General features: G+C 37.4%; 1 protein-coding gene across 4 annotated transcripts in view; it reads right to left on the reverse strand.

The window, feature by feature from the left end:
* Window positions 1–23,174, reverse strand: part of LOC150087353 (uncharacterized) — a 521,069-nt gene that overhangs the window by 432,372 nt on the left and 65,523 nt on the right. For all 4 annotated transcript variants that reach the window (XM_090371151.1, XM_090371150.1, XM_090371149.1 and 1 more), the window contains exon 4: window positions 8,687–8,756. In XM_090371151.1, the coding sequence (XP_090227277.1) occupies window positions 8,687–8,756 (70 nt within the window). The remainder of the gene's footprint in view (window positions 1–8,686; window positions 8,757–23,174) is intronic.

A 23,174-nucleotide genomic window follows, 5' to 3' on the forward strand; every position in this document is an offset into this window, starting at 1 on the left:
CCCAGATCCTTGACATAACGTGGCCTCGACAATGCTCCCCGCATACACACTACTCGGACCCCCTCCAGTCACTATCTGGCAGAGTAGAGGTAGCAAGATTATACACTAGCTGATCTGGAAGCCTCCTAGAGAGTTACCAATAGGTTCGGTCCGGTGTACTAACTAGTGGCCGGCCTGCGAACACTGTTTTAGAGCTGTACCCTCGAAATGTAAGGAATATTGGATCTCACCATGATGTTCATCATAACCTCAAAAGTCATCAATCATACTGCATGATGGAAGAGATAGGGAAGGGTTGACCGGAACTTAGCTCTAGAGACTAAACATGGGTTCCACCACTTCAAGCCTCCAATAAGCAAAGCGGTGGTATTTCACCGGTTGAGAGTTATCTACCACCTAGTACTGCCTTGTAACATAGAGGGGCGGCATTCCTCCATGTGGTGTGGGGGGCCACACCTCAACCCCTGCTTACGTTGGTTCACACCTGGGTGGTCACCCACCATGAACTTGTGCATGGAGGTATCCAAAATCCCCTCAATAGAATATTCCTCTTGAGTGAATGTAGATGCAAAATATCTATAAAGTTTTTCAACAACCTGAGCAGGATCATCAACAGTTATGCCATCATTTTCATGTGGGCCAATGTTATTCGACTCCTTCCTTCTACTGTTAATATACAGTGGTAGACAAAAAAACTTCAGCACCTTAAAAAAGTAACATCTGTAGTGAAATGCATACGATATTGTTTGATTACAGTCATTTCGTTTGTCGCAAAGCAAAGAGATAGGAAGGTATTATGTCAGATAAAGCTTCTATTGCATTAGACAGTAGTTGCGAGGTATTGCATCAGCCATTTCTATAAATACGGCATTGGAAGGGTATACACACTCATCAGTATTCTGTTTTGTGTAGGTCTAGGAATGGTTCCACATGTTCAGTTGACACCAAGATATTGTATAGCTATTGCTCTGTCCCAGGAAGGGCTTTCTATGTGTGCTAGCACTGATAAAATAGGCTGTCAACAGTATCCCAGGTGGTGAAATTAAAGTGTCAAATTGGTGATGTGAAGAGAAGACATGGATCAGGCTGTGAGTGACTATGCAAGAACACTACCCAAGATTGATATTTGAAACAGCTATGCCTTCGTAATCACCATGCTAGTGCTCCTGATCTAAAACTGGACTTTGAGATGACTTCTGGTGTTCAAACAAGTGCACAAACTATCCAAAGATGGCATTCAGAATGTGGTCTGCATACCTATCGGCCCAAGAAGAAGCCTTTGTTGACCCAACAACTGAGGAAGAAGTGACTTGCTTGGGCTAAAACACGTTTCAAAAGAGCAATGGGACACCATCATCTTTTCTGACTAATCGAAATTCAACTTGCATTGCTCGGATGGGAAGCAATGTCAGGAGCACCTTGTCACACGTATGCCAGGACTCAGCCACCTTGCCACACAGCAAAATAAGTTTTATGCTATTTAGATTTAATGATGATTTTGTCTTCTTGTCTCACAAGGCTTAAAACATACTTGCACCAATGTTTTCCCTCGTTTTTCTTCCTTAAGGCACAGTCATACCTCAGAAATGCTGGCATTACAGTGTTGGACTGGCTCAGCAAGTCCAGGTTTGAACCCTATTGAAAATTGCTGGAACGTAATGTCATCTAAAATTGCTCAGAAGCCAACAAGTGAGATTCAGCTGCAGGAGAGCATTGTAAGGGTATAGTACCATGAAACTGGGCAACAGTATATTCAGAAGTTGATTAACTCAAAATATCGAGCACTTATTTTGCTGATTTACAGTACATAATATACTATTACATTAACTTGTCATTTCAGGTTGTACACGTAAATGCAATGAAAGTTTACAGGCATGAAAGTTTATTTTATAGATTTTGGGGAGCTAAACACAGAAATAGTGCTTAAATGGCAGACTGGCTCTTGTTTTCGAAAAAACTAATTTTTTACAAGTTACCTTTTTATTTAGATGGCAATAACATGTAGCTACAAACATACCTGTATCAAACATGGGACCTTTTTGCCTTTCACTTGTATTCAGCTTTGGGAACATTCCTCTTCACCATTCAACAATAATCAGCCCACATAGTGGCACTCAATTTGTGTTCGTATCTTTGTTCCATCACTGCGATGTCTTGATGGAAGCACTCACCATGTTCATTGCTGACGGCATCACAGTTTAGTGGGAGGAAATCCAGGTGTAAGTGCAAGAAATGCATCTACAATGACATGTTGCACCCAAGTTTTTTGTAAAAAATAATGAGATTTTCCACAAGCTGCCTGTAGTTGCCGGTTTTAACATTTCATAGAAAACCAGTCGAAACATTTTAAAAAGCTTTCAACTGATTTCTCGCTGTCACTAAGGATACATTGGAACTGTACATATTTGAAAAGTTGCCTTATTTGTGAACAAATGAAAACGCCTGCACTAATCTTCTCTGTACTAAGCCTTGGGAATTTCTCTTGCAAATATGTGAATGCAGGACAGTTCACTTCCAAGGCCTTTATGAAATTTTTCATGAGCTCGGTGTTACTGATTTTCATTGAGGCCAACTCCTCTTCTCATAGTGCATATCCTTGGCACGACTATCCCACTCACACATAAATCAACAATACTTTAACCCTTTTGTAGTCCTGATTTTCATTGAGACCAACTCCTCTTCTCATAGTGCATATCCTTGGCACGACTATCCCACTCACACATAAATCAACAATACTTTAACCCTTTTGTAGTCCTAATAAAATGGCAATTACCTTTAAATCAGAACATCCTCTTAGTGTAAAACTAAGATGATGTTCTCTGTTTGTGTATGTTTCTCTTTTGTGAATGGCATATGCAAGAGGTATTGAAGGCAACATATTTCCATTGTGTAACAACACAACCTTAAGGCTAACCGTAGAAGCATCTATAAATAGTCTGCATTCTTCGGGATAAACATTTAGTGCAGCATGTGTGTGGAACCCAGTTCTTGTCCTGGTCACCTACTTGACACCCCAAGTACAAGAAATAGGCCTTTTTTATTGCTCAAGTTAAAGGACGCTTTCTTGAATCTAACATGACATCTCCACATACGTAACAGAAGTCATCCGGGCTATTCACACAATTATGGGATATATTAATCTTATACAACACAAATACTGTGCAAAAATTAGGAATCTCACAGAGTACAACTTTAACTGAGAACAAATCGCCCAGTATCTAGCAACATTCAAGGATTACTGCAACAGAGTTTAAGACATACATGAGGCAACAACTTATCACGTGATGCAGAGTGAGGCAAGTTTACCAATCACATAAGTGTGATGGTACTGAAACTGGTATTGCCATGCAAAACGCTGCAAGTCATAGTTGATAATGTAGAGTAACTTGCTAATGTGAGACCCCAACTGTAATTCGAAAACAAGATCTAACTGACAAATTTTAATGTGATGTGTTCAGTAGCATAAAATTAGTCAAGACTGGGTTTCATTTCTGCAACATTTTATGTGTTGACCAGTGTAATAAGATCAGGAGTATATTGCTTTCTCCTGTTGCCCCTCTAATATGCTGCTGTAAGTAAACAGTCATCCAATAAATGCACAAAAGTCTTGCTGGTGTGAGAATGACCAAGTCACAAGGTCCGGTCATTATCTGGAAATTTAAAATTATCATTGTTGCAAAAAATGTATCCAGTAGGCCTTTCTACTGGGTCTCCTGATATACTGAGCCCTCACACGAGCTCATCTATATTTAATAGACTGGTTGTAGTTGAGTTTCATTGGAAGATGTTCCAAGTTCTATTTTGTTTCTTTTTGGCAACAAAGCAATCATTGTTACACCAAGTTTTCAGATGAATTGGTAGTTACATAGACATTTTGCATATGGCACCATCAACAGCATATACAGTTACTTCTTACTTTACGCGTGTTTAAATTACGTGAATTTAAAATAATGCACGGCAACCATATTTACAGAAAGTGCCATAAGAGGGGAGGTGTGTACCCAAACACAGAAATTCAATTGTCTACAAAACAGTTTTATTGGTAATAAAAATGCCTGGTCGCATTTATATTTCCATTGCTGAATAGACTGCAACTGGCTTTAATCAGCAAAAGATCAGCGAACACTTCTGTTTGGTGGGTTATAATCTGGTCTAATATGGTGTGATGCAGAGGGTCATAAACTGAAACATGTGTGCATTAACACTATCAAAACACTCATGCCCTTAAACGTTATGACAGATCGTACATGCCCGTGTAATGGTACTCAAACCCTCAAGGGCGAATGACTGCTGTTATATTTAGAAGTTATCTTAAAATTACGATCTCAGTTACGACCAGAATTTGAAGTGTATTGCAAGGCACAAGGAATTCAGTTCGACATCGTACATATTCTTGATAATGCCACGAGCCATCCATCCAGTATTGCTGGGTGGATAGCTTGTGGCATTATCTGCTCCAATATCAAGACTGTCTTTTTCCAGGAATATACAACCTCAATACTCCAGGCTATAGACCAACATGCAATTAATTCTTTTAAGGCTCAGTATTTAAGCCACACATTCTGGCTGATCTAATTGACAAGACTGACCATGAACAGATGCGTGTGTAGCAATATTGGCAAGCCTTCAATATAAAAGATGCTTTAAAATTCATTGATGCTACATGGCATTAAGTACCACATAACGGTATTCAAAGTTCGTGGCATAAGTTATATCCAGATCTTAGCAACTCCTTCAAAGGCTCTGATACCAATGAACATTATGTGCAGGGACAAATGCATAAAACTCACTAAAAAGATAGGGTTCGTGAAGTGCAGTCAACTGATGTTGATGATTCAATTGATTTGCATCATCAAGAATTGTCAAATTAAGATCTGTTTGCAACGGAGCAGCAGCAGCAGCGCATTCAAGAGGAGGAAGCAGCAGTAAGCAAAAGCCCAGAGGTTAAAAAAGAACAGAACCTGAGAGCGAAAGGAATATCGAAAGCATTAAACCTTAGAGATGAAGGCCTAAATCTGTTAGCTGATGAAGACCCTAATCTTGAACGAAGCTCTAAAGTGCAACCTACTATGAGTTGTTGCACGAGAAGAGGCAATGTGCAAAGCAACTAACTGTGGATTCCTTTTTCAAGCACTCAAGGGGACAGTCAAGTGAACCCTCCACCACCCAGGTTAGCGAAACACCCCCTTCCCCATACCTGGTCTGAATCCCAAGGAACGGAATCCTGTTCATCAATCTGCCTTAGGCCATCCTCCACCCCAATCCCCCCACCCCCAATTGTTGTTTGTGTTGCACTGTATACATTGGTTATAGTCAGCAAACCTTTTTTTCTTACTGTACAAAATAAATAAATAAATAAAAATAAGTAAATCAATCTCTTTGGTTGCTCATTATTTTCTTTACGGTGCCCACCTAACCAAAGAAAACGAATGTTTGTTTGTTTTTTTTCGGGATTTATTGGGCGCATCGGCAACTATGGCCATAGTGCGCCAGTTAATAACTACAGCTTGTAAAACCTTACTTGTCAGTGATTTGGCATATTAATATCAACAAACATACAGTTTATACATAATACAGCTTATATAATGAAATGAACTTATAAGTACAAAGTGTTTTAGTTGTCTGACGGCACCAGGGGTTCCCCTCACCTCCGCATTGCATACTCTGTTTGCGTAGCACAGAACTCTTGTGAAGGCCAGAGATTTAAAGTGTGTGGGGGAGTGGAAGGATGCGTAGTGTTGTGTACCATTGTTCTTCTGACCATTTAGCCGTTGGGCCCCTGTTGGGACCCACCATTACCGCACTTGGCCCTGGGGAGGCAGTTCAGGTACCCAACAGATTTTTTGTACTCCATGCAGGCCCTGCCTACCTAGTTTCCGAAGATTTCAGCGGCAAGGGCCTATGTGAAAAGGGAAAAAAAGGGGGGGTTAATATTAGAATATAAAAGACTAAGAAAGGTTTATGTAAGCGTGGTTTAAATTTGGACGTTATTAATTGATAAAGCAAGTTAGAGAAGGGGGGAGGAGACAGGAACCCATCTCCTCCCCACAAGCAAGAAAACGAATGGTATGTACCGGTAGGGGTAACTTAACTAGATGCGAGAGATGCTCTCATAGGCCTATTATCACATTTTTGGTAATTATTTACATTACACATGAATTTAAATTATGCAAGACGTTCTGGAATGTAACCCTCGTGTACATTAAGAATGTCTCTGTATTTTGCCCAATAAGCTTTCTAGAGGTTTCTTTTAAGAATTTCTATTTCAGATGTGGGATTTTTTTTTTTTTTATTATTATAATTGGAGAATGATCACTATAGGCATTCCATTTTAGAATAGGGAACTTGAAGAGCACATGAATAGTTATATTGCAGTACTGGTACCTGACAGGAGGTGAATGTATGTTGATGATCTGTCATAAGGAGAGTAAGATTGTGATAATTTATATGCATCCCATGCATTTTTCTTTGGAGCCCCAAGTCTTATCAATTCATCTGACATATATTTAGGTCTAAACCTAGAATGGTATTTCCTAATTGGTGTGAAAAGCCTAGTGGCTTCTATAATTACTTCCCAGGATGCTTCTCATTTAGCATTTTCTGCTAGCAAGATCAGCTGGTCCAATGTACAGAATTTTAAAACTGTCTGAGACCACTGCAATCACTCTTATGAAAGCAATAGTCCTTTCCTTTACAATTGATAGTTATGTACCACATCAGTACACTGTGATCACTGCCAACCCAGGGGTGGGGTCCTTTACCCGCACAATCTTAATACATGAAGAGTGGCTGCTAATAATCAGATCAAGAGATTGCTCCTCTTGTTGCTCTCTAATGCTGCTGTAGAAAACAGTTATCCAATAAATTCACAAAGATTTTGCTAGTGCATGAGCGACTGACCACAAGTTCCACTCACTATGTGGAAATTTTAAAATCCCCATTATAAGACTAAGACATACTGAATTACTGGCCCACTTTGTATAGCTGTTTGTTATACTCATCACCATCATGAGACCTATAACACACTCCTACTCTCATTTTTGTTTTCCCAGTGCTTATTTCACACCAAACTGCCTCAGTGGATGCTACCTTAGATTTAATATGCTTCTTAACTAAGAGCATGACCTCACCCCACCCCTTCTGTCCTGTCTGTTGTTCTGTACACACAGTTTTAGGGAAGACCCCGGTACCACTTGACAATAAACACTATGTCCATTCTGTACACATACTCCCCATATTCAAATTCTGCATCCCTTAGGTCTGAGCCAAACCATGTCTCTGATATCCCCAACATGTCTGCATTAGTTGACTTAATCTGTATTTCAAATTAATCAATTTATTTATAATGCTCCTAGAATTAATACACATGCAAGTATACATGCACATGTTCTTACTCTTAGTTAACCTAACAGCCCATGTATTTAATTCGTCCCACAGCAAGGATCAAAATCCAACACCTTGCTTTTCAGGTTGCTGCATGTTCCAATAGAAGAAATGGAAGAATCACTTTCACCTCCGCCTGTAGCTCTAGTTAATGCTAAGTCTGCATATCTCCCAAAGCTATCAGTTTTTCGACCCATCTAGCACTGCCTCGCTAGCATCAGTGAATATTCTTGCACTCTTGATTTGTGTCCCATCCAGGTAAAAACATTCTCTCCTGTTAAAAAGAACAGACTGGACTGAGAACAGTTCTACCCCATGAGCCTTGCAGTCTCTCCAGGAACAAATTGATTGACAAGGCTTTCAACATGTACTCCCTCCTGTTGTGTCTGGACAGGATTGTAGACACTTTCAAATTTAATCCTAACTTTTAACTTTATTGCAAAGTTGCCCTGTACTTGTGAATTAAATACTCAGATCTCCTACTCTTAATATCAATAGGTCCCATGTATACAACATCATCTTTCATGCCACTGAAAGATGTCTGCTTTACAATGTCATTTACTTTTGCTCCTGGCAGACTTACCCTGGTCCTATTCTAAGTATCCTTTTTTTTGAACAGCATATTTCCCGTTTCCTTGACAATAGTCACTGACAAGTTACTCCCTTTGGGACCAGCACATTCTGCACTGGGAACTGTTGTGCTACCTGATGCAAGAGAGGGCTTTGGTGTCGAGTTGGGCGGCTGAGAGTTTGATGTACACCCCCCGCCCTCCAATTCACACCAGCTTGAAATCATTTCATGACATGTTACGTGCTACTTATGATATAAGCATTTGTCAAATTTGAACTCAATAGCAACAATACAGGGTCCTTCAAAATTCTGTTGGAATTAAGTAAATGACTGCATCGTGGTATCTTGCCTTTAGCCTAAACTTATTATGAAACCTTGCAAATTATTAGTTGTAGATTGGGAACATAGCAGCTACCTCTCTTCTCTGCAACTCAATATGCCCAGATGTCCCCAGATGCCCAGCTACCACTTAAAAATCAACTCTTATTCAGGTCAAATGAACTTAAACAATCTTTATGCACACTGCACTTTTATAGTTAACTGTGCAGTGAATAAGTGATAGTTAACAGATGCCGGACGCTGCATAATCATTCCATTATCCAATAACATCCCTTAGAGACATATGACTAAACATCACACTATAATGGGCATACATTTTTGGCTTTTCAAAGCATGCATATGTTTAGGACATTCTGTATGTTTTTATATTTCAAAAAAAATTAATATCCTTACTTTTTGAGAAGCATGTCCCTGTGAAAGTGAAGAAGCTGACTGCAACTGTGGCAACTGCTGCTGATTTCCACTAGAAAAAAGGGGTGAAAAAATACATAATTCATGTGGAATCATAACATCAAACGAAATCTTGTGTTACCATTAAAGTCATTTACACAAAATAATCTACAACATATTACTATTTAATTAAATAGTACAATGTTATAATGACTGTAAACACTTAAAGGGAAAAAATTTTCCCCACCTTCTAATAATTATATTCTAAATAAGTTCAACCTAGAACTTAGAACCTGCTTTCTGTTTTTGAGATATAACAAATAACAAAGCCTATTTCAATAAAGCAGAGCTCAACCTATATTCTATAAATATAATTCTGTATGTTGTATCAGACTATAAACATGAGTTCTAAATAAGTACATAAGTAGGAACTTAGACTGCTCACCATTCTGTTTCAGAAAGCTGAAAAAGAAATATTGGTTAGGTACTTAAAGCATGGATAATTTGGTTTAACTGAACTATAAGAACACAATGTGCTTTGCATGTTCTGTATCCTCAGTTTCCAGAAGAGAAGTATTAATCTTTTCTAGGTATAGAGCAGAGCTACAGCTCAGAGAGTAGACAGCCCTACCTATACAACTTAAACCAGTCTGTAGTGATGTTCTTAGTAATAATCTGACCTTTCAATTTCCAAGGTGGTTACTGCTACATCAGAAAGACTGCAATTGCTGCAGTGTTGCAAGGAAATCTAGACCCTCTGCTCCATATCTTAATAGGCTTTGAGGTTTTCTTTTTGTTTTTCTTCTAAACAAAAACCTTCAATATTTTTTGTTTAACAATAAGTTGACCCCTTGTTACAAATGAAATAACAGTTCAGTGACATTTGAAACTGCTTTCCGTTCATGTAAGTGTGACGTATGCTCCATTTATGGAGAGATAAGCAAGTCGAATTATGAACAGTGAAGCTCTATGGAAGTACTTATTTCCTGAATTTTTTTTTTTTTTTTTTTGTTACATAACTGATACAGCAGACTTTCGATTTACCGGGATCGGATTAACAAGGACACTTCAAGACTCCAAATAAAAAAAAAAAATTAAAAAAAAACAGAAATCATAAAATTCAAGTAATAACTAGAATAGGTATAAATAGATGTTTTCCAAGTCGCAAATAAGCAACAAGAAGTGCTGTTACAAGTCGTCATTGGGAGATTAGTGTACCTATTATCTTTAGTAAGTCGCATGGTAGTGCAAATGTTTAGTTTGTTTTAGTGCATTCATCGATTGTTTTTTCGTCGCACCACAAAAGGACAAATTTTGTTTTGTTATTTATATCAGGGATGTTGGTATTTTTTTATTTAGAAATCACAAAAATCATGGGCAAATGCAAGACTTTTGCTTTCAATAAAACAAAAACTTGAAATTATTCAAAAGTTTGAAAACGGTGCATCTGTTAAATCTCTAATAAACCATTATAATGTTGGTGAACAAACCATGTATGACATTGTAAAAAATAAAGGCAAGCTATTTGATTTAAAATGGACATCGTAAAAAATAAAGGAAAGCATCGTAATGGACACATGAGTAGTGCGTGGTAAGTTTTTTCGTTTTTTTATCTATTGCCATACTTTTTACGTAGGTTGCTAAACATTTTTCGATACAGTAAGTCCAAGACTTACGTAGCTTCGGACTTACGTTACGCTAGACAAAATACGAGAAGCGGCGAAGGGATCGGCACCAATGAAGTCAGCTATAATACCCAAGGCTACAAAACACATATCAGTTTTCACAATAACATGCGTTTTTTTTCTTCCTTTTATGTTTTATTTTCTTATGTACCACTCCGGCTACTTACTATTTTTCTTCATTTTTCTGAGGATATTATGTGGTTTTTGTAATTTTGACATATCGGGAATATAGTAGCAATATTATATTAGTCATTCCCGAGTTCATAAAACTCGACTTACGTAAGAAGTCCTCTTGCATATGTCGGGAGCTTTACTGTATTTTTGGATTAACCGGGAAATCGATTATCTAGGAATTTCTTTTTACCATATATCCCGGAAAATCAAGAGTCTACTGTATTTATTTAACCTACTAATAGGTACTCGCTGACTTGAAGATAATGAGGATGAGAGCCTCTAACTGCACATTATCATCTGATAATGCTGCAAAGAGATAGATACACCTTGTGAGAAGGTGCAGTTAGGTTTTAGGCACATCGGCAACTTGGACCATACTGCACCATCATCTATTATGTGCACAGAAGTGTGTTCATTGGCCAATTTGCATACTGTGCAGAGTGGGGGGGGAACAGAATAACTCAAGAAGGGGATATTCTATCCACCAGAGGTTTGCTAATTACGGCCATGATTAAAGGCCTTAACAAATTTCTCTAGTTCTTGGCAGGACTAGAATCGAAACCTCAACAAATTAGTGACAAGTGGTGAACCCCCACTATACCATCATAGAAGACAAACTACACCTCCATAGTATCCTTACTTAACCCACCATAAGGCACAGTGGGATTGAAATAATCCTGTGTTTTCATAGACTTTGTAAACATAGGAAACAACAGGCCAAGCAGCATTCAAAGTAGAAACCTTCAATGTAAATTAATATTTGTTTTGGTAACAATAACACCTGTAATCACCAATCATAAAGGTGCAGTCAAAGATATAAGAAATTTTGTTCTAGTTAATCTTCCAGAAGTTTTGAAAGATGCCGTTATTTTGTAATTCCTGCAATTATTTGAATTGCAAGTACAAAAACTGATCAAGTTACCCATGTTTAATGGATACAGTTTCCCTCCCCACCTTTCTTTCCTCATATCACCATGCATTTGGCCAAGGGAATACAGGAGCTTAATTTTCTACTCTCATATAAACAGCTACTGCAACTTGTATTGCAACTGAAAACAGTTGCAATACAAGTTGCAATAGCTGTTTGTTTGTTTATTTGACATCTTTTACAAGGCATTCCAGTAAAATAGTACTAGATTAATCTTAATAAAAAATAAAATGCAGGTGTTACAGAAAGAATTCTGTAACCCAAGAGTGGTTATATCCACAATGATAACAAAATAGTCATGCCAATGTAATGATGCAAAGGAAATATGCAGAAGAAACGAAAAAAAGACAGATTAGGCACTCCTTCCAAGAATTTTCTGCTCCAACAGATATAATCCGATATTGGCACTAAAGTCCAATTAAAAATAAGCACTGTTATCTATAGTTCCTCCTAAGCTTTTATCTTTTAAAAATTGTATAGCATCACTTAAACAGGTGCAAATTTCCTATGCATTTAAAAATCTGAAATATCATCAGGACAGCTATTTCAAAGTTACCAACTTTTCATTGGCCAGCAAGTGGCCTATTATCTAATGAATGCTGTATAGAGTGAAAATGTATATATATTGTTTAAGCAAACAGCCAAGCAGTGCAGGTGAAGAGGAACTTCCATTTAAACAAATAACTATTATGTGTGCATTCACTTTAGAAATGAGCTGCACTGCCCTATGCAATTTTTCGCATAGGGCAGTGCAGAGATATTTATGACACAGATATTTTAATGCAGAGATATTTATGGCACAGATATTTTAATGCAGGAAATAACTAAGCATAAAGTTACATTATGTTGTTGTTGTTTTGGTTTTTAGGAGCATTAGCAACTAAGGCCATATTGCTCCGGGATATGTGGTGGTCATTCCCTGACCTTTCCACATCCTCCGTATTTGGTGGTGACAGGCGCATAAAGTTACGTGGTAACTCGTTGTGAAGGTAGTCACAATGAGATACAATTAAATCAATGCCATTCGTACCACGATTGTCGTTTGGTATTACGAACAAATTGTGTATTTTCACTGAATGTTCTATAGCAAGAAAATAAGAAAACCAACTGACAGGTATTGTTCCCCATGATTGAAAATCAAGTATTCAATCATGGGAAACTTTCTGCTCCTCAGAAGATCAAGGACAACTTTGCACTTGGCCTTATGCCGAACTTAAAGACAACCACCAACTAACCAAGATTCTGCTTAATTTCTTAGTCTTTTTTTAAATCGTATGGCTCATCTAAATAGGCAAATCCACTAAATATTTAAAAATGAGACCCTGCCAAAGTACCTGACAACATGACCAAATTTCTCTTTTTGTCTGTGGGGAAAAACAAAAAAAATAAAAATATATATATTTTTTTTAATTCTGCTTGAGCATACCACTGCATGATGCTTTACTATTCAATTAAATATTTTTTTCACCTGTTATTTTCAACAAAACCAAACTAACTCTGCTAGAAAGGGGAGGAAAGAAAAAAAGGTTAACTAAGAAAGCTAGTCACGTAAAATATGAAAAGTTGGTCACCATTAGGCTCTTCCACTTTCAAGTTTAGCAGCAACTACTGTGGGAACTAAAGGTTGACACCTATTTAAATTATCAATAAAATTACATTAGTCTAGTTCAAAAATACCAAAGTAAATATAGTACTAGTACACTGCTGTACTGGAAGAGGAAAAAAAACCCACAAATAAAAAGAAATAACCTATGTTTCCCTGGTTATCCAGCTGAATACCCAAGCCAATTGCCTAGACAACCCACAGAAGTAACTTACACCAATAATTAACAATTTGAAGGCTATTTAAAAAAAAATTCTACAATCTAGTCAAAATTTGTTTCTGCAAAAATCTGATATGGCCACTAGTTCTGGAATTGTTTATAACAATGAAAATTTTACCTTCACCATTTTACTACCCTCTCTCACACCTTAAGACCTTAATCAGGCTCCCCTCAAAAATGCTTTGTATCCACACATTCATTCTTTCCTCCCACACTTTTGCAAATTTCACAAAGCAATGCTCACCATTGGATTCTTCGAAGAAGCACTTTATTATTAATATTATTATTAGATATAGTCTCCATAATTAAACAGTATTCCAAGTGCAGTCTTACAATGACACATTATGACCTCTCTACAAACAAATGTTCAAAAAATCATCAACAGAACATTGTAGACCTTCCTTACAACTTGGATACACTGCTTGGAGAACTTCAAATCCAATCATATAACTCATAAATCGTTCTTCCTTACTATTTTTACTTAAACTCCATAAAGTGGATAATTTATTTTACTTTGCACTTTGGTGCATTAAAAACTTAGCTGCCACTTTTCTAACCATTCTTGAAGCCTGTTCAAGTCATCCTAAAGGAGCACTGTCTGGAACTTATAATTAAAAACACTACCAATCTTTAATGCCATCTGCAAATTTTGACGTTACACTTTCTATCCCTTTGTCAATGTCACATATGAAAATCAGAAACAGTGGTCCAAAAACCGATCATTTGGGGTCCCCACTTCTGATGTTACACCAATCTGAAGAATATCCATAAATTGCAACCCTCTGCCTGCTGCCCTGCAGCTGCTCATTTCACAATCTTTCCACAATTTCCAACATGTTCCAGCTTATACAGTAACTTCTCCCAAGGGACTGATTCAAATGCTCTGATTGTTCCCTATATCCAGCTCAAGAGTACTTGGGTCAAAATAGCTTATGAGGTTAGTTAAACAGAATTTTTCCTTAACAAAACCATGTTGTGTGTTCTTCAGATGTCATTTCTATCTAAATGTCCCCAAATTGCACTTTTTATCATTGCTCTAAGTTTTTTTACCACTGAAGCAAGACTAACCAGTCTGTAGTTACTGACTTTGCACTTAAAATTGCCTTTATGTATTGGCAGTATGTTGGCAATTCTCCAGTCTAAAGAGAGTGATTCAAAACTCTCCCCAGTGGCCTCCCTCAAAATTACTGGATATATGCCATCAACTCCAAGAGCCTTATTGCCTTTATGCTCACAAGTTTGTCTAGTAAACAGTTATCTGTAGCTTTGAAATCACTAATTTCATATGGCTCAGCCTCTTCTCATCACAAAGGGTCTTTTGTCAGTAAAGACTAATGCAAAATATCTATTGAATTCATCAGCAACATAGCTGAGTTATCTAAGACTTTCCCCACAACCAGTAACACAAGGGTCTGATCTGATTCACTTTGTTGTATACATGAAAAATTCCTTGCCCCAATTATTTGCTCTCTTAAAGGTAAACTGCAGTCATTATCAACCCACTGCAGGATGGAAGCCTCCTCAACAATTCATGCTGAGGGAAGTGGACCATAATCTGCCACGCTGGTCCAGTGCAGGTTGGCAGATTGACCGTATTTAGCAGTCGGGGAGGGGGCTTGAACACCAGTCTACTCAAAGAGACTGTGCTACTGCACTCCCTCTCCTGACAACTCGGCTACGGAGGCCAATAGCCGATGCTTTCTCATATGCAGCCTTGACCTCCCTAACATTATATGCAGTACTATTACAGATCAACTTGTAGCTATGTTGGCTTCAGTACTTTGTCACTAACTATGCCATTCTGTCTTTTTCTGCTCTATTTGACCAGGAAGCTCTGCATTCATCCATTTTGGCATCTTCCTTGTGCAATATTTTTTTAATGTTATATACGAGTTCATGGCTTCTGTGATTTTTGCTTTAAAAGGTATTCCATAATTCAAATGTATTTGCCCTCACTCTGCAACCCACATGTTAGATGCCATTAGCACCTTAAACTGTCAGTCTCCTGTTCTGAAATTAAACCCTCCGCTTTTACCTTTAACTACCGCAAGATTCTTTTCCTCTTCCAACTAATGACTGCATGATCACTACAAGCCAATGGTTCCTGTACTTTAAGTTGTGTGCTGTCATCTGGTTTATGAGTAATGAAGTCAAGAATATTCTCAACCCTAGTACTTTCTCTAATATGCTAGAACAAATAATAATAATCATCATCTAGTTTATTTTAAAATTTTATCCCCATGATGAGTTTCCCTTCCACTTATTCCAGTCAATCTGGAGCAGACTGAAGCCACCCATAAGACATTCACAATTGCTTGCCCATTCCACCTGCATGTAAAGACTTGTCATACTCTTCTGGTCTGTAGATTATTCCACTATCATTATACCTTTGCTTCCAACTAATTACTCACACCACACAGATTCTATGCGGGAGACATAACTTCTGACCCAGCAAAAGCTCTTTTCACACTCAAAATGCTTTTGATAAGAAGCATAATCCCACCACTCCTTTTATATTCCCTATCTTTCCTAAATACATACTATAGTGGAATTCTTTATCCCCAATTTCCAGGTGGCACTATGTCTCTGTTAGCACTACATTAGTTTGTTCCAGGAGTTGGAACTCAGCCAATTTGTTAGGCTGAGCTACTACCCTGACACATCCCTTGAAGATATTTTGGCTTGTCACCCTAGCTTTAATTATTTTCCAACTCATTTTAAATGTTAGTACCCTCAGAACACCTTGCCAACATTGGCTGTTGCTGTAACCAGCAGGAATTCTTGAGGTAAATGCAAGCATTACTTTGATCCGTATTATCAGATAAATGCAGATCTATATTATCCTTCTCCCTAAATAGCAGTTTCCCCTGAACTCTTAAGGTATCCTCACTGATACTGGCAAAAATCCTTGCACCACCTTTGCACAAATGAATCCCACCTCTACAAAATAGATTTCCCTCTACCTAAAAGTGCAGGCCATGCTGATAAAATTCCCACTCCCCAGAGTCTTGCAGGTTCCTTCAAGTATTTAGTTAATCCACAAGGCTTTCATCATATAATCCCTACTATTGTGTCTGGGCAGAATGGTAGACACATACATTCTGATCTAATTCGTGGCACTTTTTCAGCATGGTCCTATATTTATCCAACAAATGGACAGGTCATGTTTGTTTAATATTGTTATTCCCTGCACGAATAATAGTGCTCTCTTTACACTCTTTAAAATCTTGCAATCATCAATTATTGTTCCAGGCAAACACACCCTGGTTCTGGTCCACCTGTTTTTATTACAAAAAGCATTACTCATTTCCCTGACGACAGTCTCCCAAAGTCACTAAATCATCTACTACAACCAGAGCAGTAAACACTTGACTATTCTTTTCTAGGACACCAATCATGGGTGCATCACTTAGGTGATGGGATACTCAAGTCTCTGCCAAGCTCCCATTATATTTGTTTCTAGGCCAAGCTCCCATTTCTTCAAGACTTATACCAAGTTCTAATTTGAGATCAGTACACCCCTTACGTCAGGTGCAAAAGAAAAGAATCAGCAGTTGAGCTAGGTTTGTCTACTAGACCGATCTTAGAATACATGAACAGAAACTCTTGAACCACAGTGGAAATGTTCACAGGCATTTCTGTCTGAGTCACGATATCTTTGGACTTTGCATTGTAAGTGGTCTTGTAGCAACATTATTTAGGTAAATTTTGAACTTTGGAAAGATTACAAAATTTAAATTTACAATATACAGTAGAATGTTGGTTATCCAGAATTATTTGAAAGGCTGATTTTTTTTTTTTTTTTTTTTTATTAATGGTAGTATTTGAAGCAAATGTTTATTATGCTACGAGAGTATTTCTATCTGTTTTTTTAGGTCATACATCTCATGAAATGTTGGATTAGGACTGATGGATTTTCTCGAAAACCATGAGTGATAGAGTTTAGTTATTTGCTTCCGTGAACCCAATTTTCCATGACATATTTTGTTCTCTTCATTTCATATTATGTTTAGTTTAGCTCCACATTCTGTAAGAATAATATCAGCCCAAAACTGTGCAATTTATTATTTTTCTGTTTTTTCACGGCAAATTGTCAATGAAAAGAAACAGCACTGAAACTGGTAGAAAACAAAGAAGATTGTGATATAATCAAATTGATATTATTAAGGAACTTGAAAGATTTAGCAGCAAAAAAAAAAAAAAAAAAAAAAAAAAAGGAAAAACTACAAACAAAACAAAATACGATAGAACATTATTTAAAAAAACTACTTAATTTTTTCCACATAAAATTTGCTGTAAAATACCTATCCAAATATACATATGTAAATATATGAATTTTTATGTATAACATGTTATTATTATTTTTTTAATTAAATAAATTCGGTTTTTTTCACACTATTTAAAATCTTTCTTTTACCTTAGTACCTTATAACAGAATTTATTTAATTTTACCTTACATTCGATTATCTGGAAAATGTTGCTATCTGGAAGAGGTCTGACATTAATTATTCTGGATAACTGATGCTCTACTGTATTACACAAATTACACTGTTAACAAAACTAACCACTGGCAAAGTTAAATTTAGGATACCGAACGAAAGTTATGAAATTCTCACCAAAATATCGATAACAAAGGATATTTGAATATTAAGCTGCAGCTTTCAATACTTATCTGAATACAAAAATAAACTAACCTAAACTACGTGACTATAGGAATTAAAACTATATATTAACTACAGTTTTAGTGTATTAAGTAAAATTTTAAAAAAACTCAAAATTATTTCAAAAAAAACTTGCCTGCTATATAGTAGTTCCAAAATGTACAGCCACACAACACAGCCTCGTTCCCCGAATGACAGCTGGTCTGAGAACAAAGTAGTTACCTACTTTGCTCTCAGACCAGACTTTATATATTGATAATACAGTGGCACTTCTCAAATCTAGAGAAATAAGTCCAATGATGCCCTTATAATTAACCTTAATGGTACAATGCACTCACTCACCACCTTCAAGATATTCATGGTTACAGAGTACAGGTTGGTCCTGTTTTACAATGTTCCATTTTACGGCTTTTCACATTAACTGTTTCAAAATATTACCTAAAAAAATTTAAAATAACAAAAAAATCACAACTCAGTAACACATTGCAGCAACGTCTGCAAGTCCAAACGCGCACTAGGTGTTTGTTTTGTTTTTTCATGGTGCATTGTGGGTGGAATGATAGCAATGCCAAGAGTTGTTTAATTCAGTGTGCCGTGTTGGTTTCATTGTGAATTTTCCCTCAATTGTTAACAGGTTACACAGTGTTATTATAGTGCTATTTCTGATTAATAATAATAATAATAATTTTTGTGTAACCATGAGCTCTAAGTGTAGGGCAGTGTCTGTGCCGAGGGGGGGGGGGGCAAAAAAGCGTAAAACAATAATTTAGGAGAAAATGGATATGATTTGTCACAGAGTCTGGTGAGCGTCGGTCGGATGTGTGTTAGGCATTGAGTTTAGTGCCTTCTACTGTATCAACGATTATGAACAATGTTGATAAAATAAAGCGCGCACACACACACACACACACACACAAAGGGATAACAAGTGTGTCATCCTCCAGAACAACTTATTCATGCAGTGAGACAATGGGGAAAAAAAAAAGGAGAAATTGGTAGTGTTGTGGGTTGATGAAATGAACCAAAATAACATTCCTGTTACGCAGGTGGTAATTCTGGACAAGGCGAAGTTATTTGATGAAATGTGTGAGGAATCTGGTAGAACTGAAACATTTATGACCAGCAAAGGGTGGTTTCATCAGTTTAAAAACTGCTCTAAAATTCACAATGTGAAAGTGTCCGGTGAGGCTGCTAGTGCTGACATTGCAGTGGCAGAAGAGTATCCTTCCGAATTTAAATGCTTAATAGATGAAGGCAACTACCACCCTGATTTAGTTTTTAATGTGGATGAAATGGGGCTTTATTGGAGAAAATTGCCAAGTAGGATGTAAATCGCCTATGAGGAGAGGTCTTCCCCTGGTTTCAAGGTTGCAAAAGATCAGTTGACATTGTTTCTGGGCGGCAATGCATCGGGAACATTTAAACTCAAACCGATGTTGGTGTACCATTCAGAGATGCCTTGTGTAATGAAGGGCATGGTGGACACGACTTTGTGTTTTCGCACTCTAACAAAAAGGTGTGGGTAACTCAAATAACTTTTAGCGAATGCTACACCTCGTACTTTTGTCCAAAGGTTGCTCAGTTTTGTGCAGCAAATGGCTTGCTTCCCAAAGTCATGTTGGTGCTCGACAATGCCCCAGGACACACAGCCAACCTCCAAGAAATCCACAATGACCATTTGGAAGTTGAGGTTGTGTATTTGCCTCCAATACAATTTCACTTTTGCAACCGATGGACCAGGGTGAAATTGAAACCTTTAAGGCATATTATTTGCGTACGACTTTTCAAAGGGATTGTTGAGGCTGTGCAGTCTGATGTACTATTAGAAGTCATATAGCATCCTAAATGCCATCACAAACATTGATTCTGCCTGGGAGGAAGTGTCAGTCCTGCACGAATAGCATCTGGCGTAAATTGTGGCGCAAAGCAGTGACTGATTTTGTAAGGATTGAGCCAGTTTCGGAAGCGGCTAAAGATGTTTCTCGCATGGCTAAGGATGTTTTACGTTCTGTTCGGTGGGACCAATTGATGATGTTACCAAAAGCAGAAAAGGTCAACATCATCAATGCCAATGTTGATTCAGATGATGTTGACCAGTTGCTGGAGAGTCATGGTGAGCCACTTTCGAGGGAGGAATTGGAGGAACTGACTGTGCAACTTCAACAACATGAGGCTGACGCACCAGATGGAGTGGAAGAATTGGAGCCAATCAGAATATTAAAAACAAAACATATTCAGAGTGCTCTTGTAAAAATTTGTAGTGCATTTGAACTTTGTGATAATAATCCTGAATGGGAATGTAGCCATGGCATCCAAAGAGCTGTCAGCATGATGTTGAAGCCCTACTATAACATCTTGGAAGAAAGAAGTAGGGAGTCACACCAGACGTCAGTACTAAATTCTTGACAAAGAAGGGAAAGGACCCCTCAGAAGCCAATGACCCTCAACCAAGAACCTCCCATTAATGTCGCCCCATTACATCATTGTCACATAAAATATCAGTGAAGTAAATACGTCAAGCGATGACTCCACAGGACCAAAATTTAAAAGTTAAAATTTTATTTTATTAATTGTTTTATGTATAAGTATAAATAAAATGTGCATTAAATGTTTAAAATATTTGATTATTTATAAAGAACAGAAATATTAGAACATACTTGGGAAAATTTTGGGAATTTTGGAACGTATCTCATTCAATTACATTATAATTTGGTCTTGTTTTACAACTTTTCATTTTACGATCCTGTTTTGCTGGAACTTAACCCTTTCAAAAAACAGGTCGTACCCATATATGCAATCAACTCATTACCTGCTTTTCTAATAATCATCAGTAATTTCATAGTGTTACATCTTCTTGCTATGAAGGGGGTTTTGTCTGTAAAGCTTGATGCAAAGTACCTGTTCAATTCACCTGCAACATGGGCTGGGTTACCCAAGAATTTTCCACATCCATTAAGCTAGGCTCCAATCCAATTCACATACATGAAGGACTCCATACATCCCTAGTCTTACTCTCTTAGCCAGTGATTTCTCTGTTGTTGCCAGCCTACTTTTTCTGTGACACTATTACAGATCATCTTACAGCTTTAGACTTCCTGTTAATTTCATATGCTATTTCCTGCTCTATTAGACTGGCCACTTATACTTTGATTTATAAGCCATACATCTAAAAGAGCTTTAAAATTGGGATATGAATATAAACAGGAGCATTATAACAGAAGTTCCCTGTATATTCTTTCATGGCTTCTACTGTGACTACTGCTTTAAAGATAATTCATAATCCTAACATATTCATCCCCACCCATGTTATCTGGCCAGTTGATCGATGCTACATTGCATCTTCACCTGTCAGTCCTCTTAACTGAAATTAAATCCCCATCCCTTTACATTTATTAACTGCATCCTCTTTCCTCATTTTCCCTCTAAGGCCTCAGTAATCGCTTCCTGCTAATGGTTCTCATAGATTAAGCCCTACAGTGTTATCTGATTTGCAAGTAGGTCAGGTCTAGAACATTCTTAATCTTTTGATATTTTCTCTAACATGCCGATGCAAATAATAATGGTCTAGTTTTTTAAAATATTTTTCGCCATGGTGGATTTCTCACTTCCTTGTTCCAATCGATGAGTTTCGTTTACAATTTTAATTACATCAGAGAGTACTTCGTGCAGTTCTGGAGAAAATCTTTTTGCCACAAGTTGCTCATGATGTATAATACAATAAGTAAACAAGATGTCTGGGTGTCCAACATCTTTCACTTTTGCAACAACTGCTGAACGATGTCGAGTCATGCTTGCGGTACCGTCTATGCATATCCCAAAACATTTCTTCCATTCAATACTGTGTTTCAGGAAATAACCATTAAGTGCATTGAAAATTTCAGACCCTGTTGTTCTACCCAACAAGATTAGCGAACAGAGGAGTTCTTCCTTTAATTCTCCTTGGCAATCAAACCTCACAAAACAAAGAACTGCCTTGTTAGTTATGTCTGTTGATTTGTCAAGTTGAATTGAATAAAATGTAGAATTTTTCACAAGTGCAATCACTTGATTTTCAATTTCTTCGGATCTGGGTGTTTTGACTAAAAGTGCCTGCCGAGTTTCAAAGGTTTCATGGCATCATTGGATAAACGCTCAGAACATAATACAAAGCGGCCGTGGATCCAGTTCACTTCCAGGTTCTTGAATAAATCCAAACTGCAAGTAGTCTGCATCTTATTTTCTTGAAACTTTGAACTTTTTCTTCTCTCCGCCTCCAGTTCTAATGTCCTTCCTGATGATGCCTTGCGGTGGCTGCGGAGGCTCTGATTCATTAATCAACTTATGACAACACAATGTATTACCTAAGAAGCGCAAAATGCTTGCTTGTTTTTTCTCACTCATTGGGGTTATTTTATTTGAATCTAAAACCAAACAAGAAATAAGATAGTTATCAAACTCAAGCTCTTTGATGCCATTAAATATCACACTGTGCACAGTTAAAATAAAAACATCATTGGTCACTTACCTAAGAACTGCGAACAGCACTGTGCCCAGGCTAGGCCATCGATAGGAAATAGAAATAGCTTTCTATATTTTTTTTACAATAAAAGCATTGCTAATATCGGATATTGCACTGGGCCTTTTATAAACATGCAACATAATAAGGCGAAAGTTGCAAAAAAAGTAGAATCAGAATATAATGAAACATTTTAATAAACACGAAAACTGCAAATATATTCAGATTACTCTGCGGACCACCAAAATTCTCTCATGGACCACTGCTCTAGATAACCACACTGACTGCTACAACCATTGTGGCTGTCAGTGTGGTTATCTAGAGGTTCCCAGATGGCACAGGTGTGTTTCAGAGGATAATGCATCCTAGCAGGTTGCTAAACACAAATGTGACTTCCAAGTGCTAATGTGGACTCTGAATTTTCAGGATATGAATTCCAAAGAACATCTCTAGGACTGCATGGATCAACAGATCAGATGCCTGGATCCTCCACAATGGACTATCACAGATCTACAGAATGCAATCCTGGCAACATGTTACAAACATACCTCCTGCAACATTCAGAAGCTTTACAGAGTCAATGCCTTGCCATTTGCTAGTGGTATACTGGTGGCAATAGAAAGACATATCCACTATTAGGTAGTGAGTCATAATATTTTGACTGGACAGATATATATATGCAGCTTTTCTAAATTTAATTAATGTATGCAACCTAATGTAAACAA

This window comes from Mastigoproctus giganteus, chromosome 4, assembly GCF_048544385.1.
Source record: "Mastigoproctus giganteus isolate SK-2022 chromosome 4, ASM4854438v1, whole genome shotgun sequence".
In the NCBI taxonomy this organism is placed as follows: domain Eukaryota; kingdom Metazoa; phylum Arthropoda; class Arachnida; order Uropygi; family Thelyphonidae; genus Mastigoproctus; species Mastigoproctus giganteus.